General features: G+C 40.1%; 1 protein-coding gene across 1 annotated transcript in view; it reads right to left on the minus strand.

Annotated features, from left to right (window-relative positions):
• Nucleotides 1-1,367: 1,367 nt before the first annotated feature.
• Nucleotides 1,368-4,701, minus strand: part of LOC115567614 (pituitary tumor-transforming gene 1 protein-interacting protein) — a 52,752-nt gene continuing 49,418 nt past the window's right edge. Inside the window, exon 7 of the mRNA XM_030394360.1 lies at nt 1,368-1,763. Within this exon, the coding sequence (XP_030250220.1) occupies nt 1,714-1,763 (50 nt within the window). The 3' untranslated portion in view covers nt 1,368-1,713. The remainder of the gene's footprint in view (nt 1,764-4,701) is intronic.

The raw sequence follows: 4,701 nt of genomic DNA on the forward strand, positions 1-4,701 counted from the left end.
TTCTGTCCTGCTTGTTGCTGCTAGTGTTAGCCGTCTCCATCAGCGTTGAATAGTCGTGCTCGCTGTTCATGTGGGTTGTAAACTGGAGGCTTTTCGCTGCCGAAGGTTTCGTGCTGTTCGGGCTGAAATTGTCTTTTTAACTGTTCAGGAAAGTGGAATATATGACTTCAAAAACTATTACTTCAGGACTTTGTTTAGGAGCTCAGACTGATGCGACTGCTTTGTACGCCATCTTGCCCTGCTCTCATGCCGAATTTGACTCACTCATCTGGAAACTGTAGGGAGACACTATCAATAATAATAATATTTAATAATCATAATAATAATAATACTTTATTTTTGAATAGGAACAATGTACATTAATGAACATCGAAAATGTCTCTGTAAATAGCCGGATTATAGCAGAGCTGCTTATTTGCATCCGTAGTCCCTAAAAAAATAAAATAAAATACAAATAGAAGAGACAGCAAATAAATAGATAAAATAAAAATAGAACACACACGCACAAAATACATTACACAATCAGGAGGCTACCAGACCCAGAAGGATATAACAATGCAATAAAAATAATGCACAGTAGTCTTACGTCCAGTTAATGATTGCACTTTTGGTGTGATTTGAGTCACTGTTTTAGTTGTCCTTTAAAAGAGGAGTATGTGGGGCATTCCCTTATTGTGGAGGGAAGACTATTCCAAACGTATCTCATTCAAAAAAGCAAGAATGGTCTTTTTTGCCAAGTATATATGGATGTGGCAGCACCATAGACCCAAAATAACACCCCAAATCCCAGAAAAAGTACGTTTTTCATAATATGGGACCTTTAAGAACTAGAATCTGGAGCTGTGAAGAACATGAAGGGGAATTAAAAAGTAATTTTCCTTTCATATTATGGAGTGAAGCAGAAGACATCCCCAGATACATGGTAAAAATCCAGTTCACTAGAATTCACTTACACGGCTGCAACATACTTCCACATCAAACAACCCATCACTTTCTATTGATTTTACAGTATTTCATGTGTTTACACAGAACACTTAAAATGAACAAGAAAAAGTCACTAACTAAATGTCAGAGTAAATTATAGATTTACCGAAAAATAAAGTTTTTCAGTGCTCTGATGAGCTTCAAGGCCACTTTTCTCCAAAACAATATCATTAAAGGCTGTAGAAAGCTGTACCTGTTGCAAACTTTTCTTGCCACACTCAGTTCAGATGCTGCATAACCTGTCATCATTAAGATAGGTGATACCATGAGTAGATGACATGAGAGTGAAAATTTTGGCACCAAAAGGCTAGTCTTTCAAAACTCTGTAGACACCTTGCAAATAGTCAAAGTTAACAGAAAACAAAATTACAGTGCGAATGAAATAACCTCATTGTTAAAAGAGTAGATTTTTATTGATGTGTCAGATCAAATCTGCAGTACAATCATCATTTTGGAATCTATAAATCAATACTGTATGTACAAAGAACATACAACTATATGTGCAAAGACTGATATAAAACTACAATTTGTAAAAAGAGACGACTCATAAAATGAAATTTTAGAAGGAGGAACTTTGCAGGAAATTTTGAAATAAGCTTCAACATCAGACCAATACACAACACTGCATCATCATCAAGAATCCCAATGCAAAAGAAACTCAGATTTTCTTCTTTCAAACAGCAGAGTAGCTCAACATGCTGCCAGTGGAGCTCCTCCAATACAGCTGCTTTACTCGTTCTCAAACTTGCTGTATGGGTGGTCCGCGTCACCAATCAGACCTGCACACAGAGGAGAGGAAGGCAAAGAAAGTGGAGAGAAATGAAAACGCAGAAGCTAACAGTGAGGCAAGGAGCATGATGTGCTGTATTCGCTCACTTAAAGGTCCCACATTATACGTTTTTTCATTAATTTCACACAGCTGTCAAGTCAAAAAACACTGTATTCGATAAGTATTGCCCCAAACCCATCCCTGATCCTGAATTTCAGCTGACTAAAAGTTGCTCAATTGAGCTCTCCTGACAGAGGGCTGTTTTTGTGCCTGCAACTTTAAATGCTAATGAGTTCTGTCTGTCAACACCTACTTGGAGAGCCTTGCCTGCTACTCACTCTCAGGGAGAGGATGCCTTTTTTTTTTAAAATGCTTTATTTAAATGAATAACATTACATGAGCGATGACAAACTCACATAAAAAAACAATTATTTTACATTTTAAAGTAAATTCACACCTCCTCTGAAGATCCAAATTGGAGGATTCTTACGGTTATGTATATCACATTTCTAAAGCAAACATACAACATATATAAAAATGAAAGAAAGAATAAGAGGAGCTGGAAGACGATGCCTCTTGCTAACGTTTGCGGTAGCATGCGCTAATGTTTACGGTGGATGTAACTATGGCCCACAGAGATTTTTTCGTTCAACCGTACCAGTTTGACCCAGAATTGGACCCAGAAGGAGAGGCTCCTGAAGAAGTACAGACTCTGTGGCTGCAGCGGGGCGTTTCAGAGTGGTGAGTGTGTCAGAATAGTGTCAGTTTATTTGTATGTGTTGTTACAGTTACTAACATGTAGCTAATGGCTAACAGCTAGCGAAAGCTGTGTTTATCTCCAACACAGACACCAAACTCTTGGACACTGTTCGCATCATCTCTGTCTCCAGTGTGCACATGTTTCCAGACTTTTTACTGTGACAACCAATATTATTAGCATTAAACTCGCTTCAAATGCCATTGCATAGCGGACCGAAGTGGAGCTAACTAGTTAGCCAATTTCCAGCTGACTTCACCATACTCATCGGCAACTGTAAATACTATCAAACCGCGGCGACACTTATCGGTGGCTTGGGTGCAGTTGCTGGGTCCGGTATGGGTGGGACTGATCCTTTTACGAGGATCAGTGTCGAGGCAAAGCCAGCTTTGTACTGACCCTTGTTACTGAAGCAGTCCGATGTGAAGTGGTCAGCAAACACATCCAAGCTAACATGAACCGCAGCCGGCACGTTGTCGTTAAAAAATTCAACATGACCACCGTCTCTTCTGTTGTTCTGTAGCTGGGACAGAATAAAGGCACTGATGTTGATTTTTACAACCAACATCTGAGCAATTTGTGCGTCTAACTCCGAGTGACGACATTGCGAAACACTGCTATCTCACCGCTGGACACACCGAACTTCACCTCGGGGATGGACGCCCCCCTCTCAGATATCTCCTATCACCGCGCAGAGGAGGTCGGCCTCCTTTCGTTACGTAACGACAGGAGCAGAATCTGAACAGCCTGTAGGAGTGCTGTTTTACCAGTGGGTGGGCTGCAGAGACCATGCAGGACTCATTCTGGGAGTTGACAGGCTCAGGAAGGACCAGCTTATGTATGTAGAGACCAGAGAAAACATGTTTTTCATAATATGGGACCTTTAAAATTCTTGCACTTTCCATGGCTCTCTGACTGAATGTTCACTGCACGGCTGAAACGGCTGGATTTATCCAATTCAGCCTTTTTCTCATACTGACCCACATCCCTCAGTGGTCACTGCTCATGTTTATGCACATTTTGGGTTAGAAATCTGATTCCTCAATCCAAGCTGAGATAACCCCTGACATCCCTGAGATAACTTTTTCAGACTTCGAAAGCTCCTCCAATACAAAGATATTATCACTGTAAGCTTTCATGCTAAAACATGAATGTATACTCTGTTGTTTGTTTTTTCGGATGCTGCTGCTCGCTTATGGGTGTGTTCTCTTAAAAGCTGCTACTGTAGCCAGGGCCTGCTAGCCTAGACCAGAAATGGAGAGTGGACTACAGAGGTCTGATAAACTCACTTCACACAAAACCCCACCCCCCGGATTGTGTTTTACAGAGGAGACCAGAATGAGTCTGACAGGAGTGCAGCCTCAACTGTGATCCCTGTGGAAGTAAACTAATAAGAGCAGGCAGTCTGAACAGACCATCATCCATCATTCTGTAATGTTGTCCATACACAAAGATCTTATAACCTGACATCTTACTGCGACAATGCTGCTATGGGACTCTGACTGACACAAGCAAGCATGCACACAAACACGCAAACACTAGTGAATATGTGGTTGATCACAATCAGCTATGAGCGTAGCAGTAAGTGCGTATGTGTGACAGTTTATGCAATTTGTCAAGACCTAGGCCCTAGTCCCATATCTTTTTAGCCATCTGCTGATGAAAGAAATAAGAGTTAGCTGTGGAGTTAGTCAGTGTGTACAAACTAACCTAACCTTATTCATATCTGTCGAAACAAAATACTGAATGAAAATAAGATACCAATTTGTAATAAATCAGAATGATCCCTTAACCATCTGGGGTCCAGGGTATTATTGGCCGTTTTAGACTACTTTTGTATTGACCTTTATGTTTCAACTTAAAAACTGTTTACCTTGTCTTGTTTGGGGTTTCAGGACAACCTCAGGTGTAACTGTACGGTTTTTTATTTTGACATACTGCATTAACACATTGGACGTAAAATCACCCAAAAAACATATAATCAGAGTAAGAAAAGGTTTACTTTTTTACTGTGAAAACCACGTTTAACAAACCATTTTTATAACTTAGAATGCAAATCTAAATTGCTGTTTGCTAAATTTGTACATATGTTTTTGAAATTTACTAAGCTATATATAACTATTTACATTAAAATGCAGGCAATGACTCAGGCTCTGCGTCTCCCTCAGCTCCTCCCAAGCTGCACTTTCTG

Source organism: Sparus aurata, chromosome 17 (assembly GCF_900880675.1).
Source record: "Sparus aurata chromosome 17, fSpaAur1.1, whole genome shotgun sequence".
NCBI lineage: Eukaryota > Metazoa > Chordata > Actinopteri > Spariformes > Sparidae > Sparus > Sparus aurata.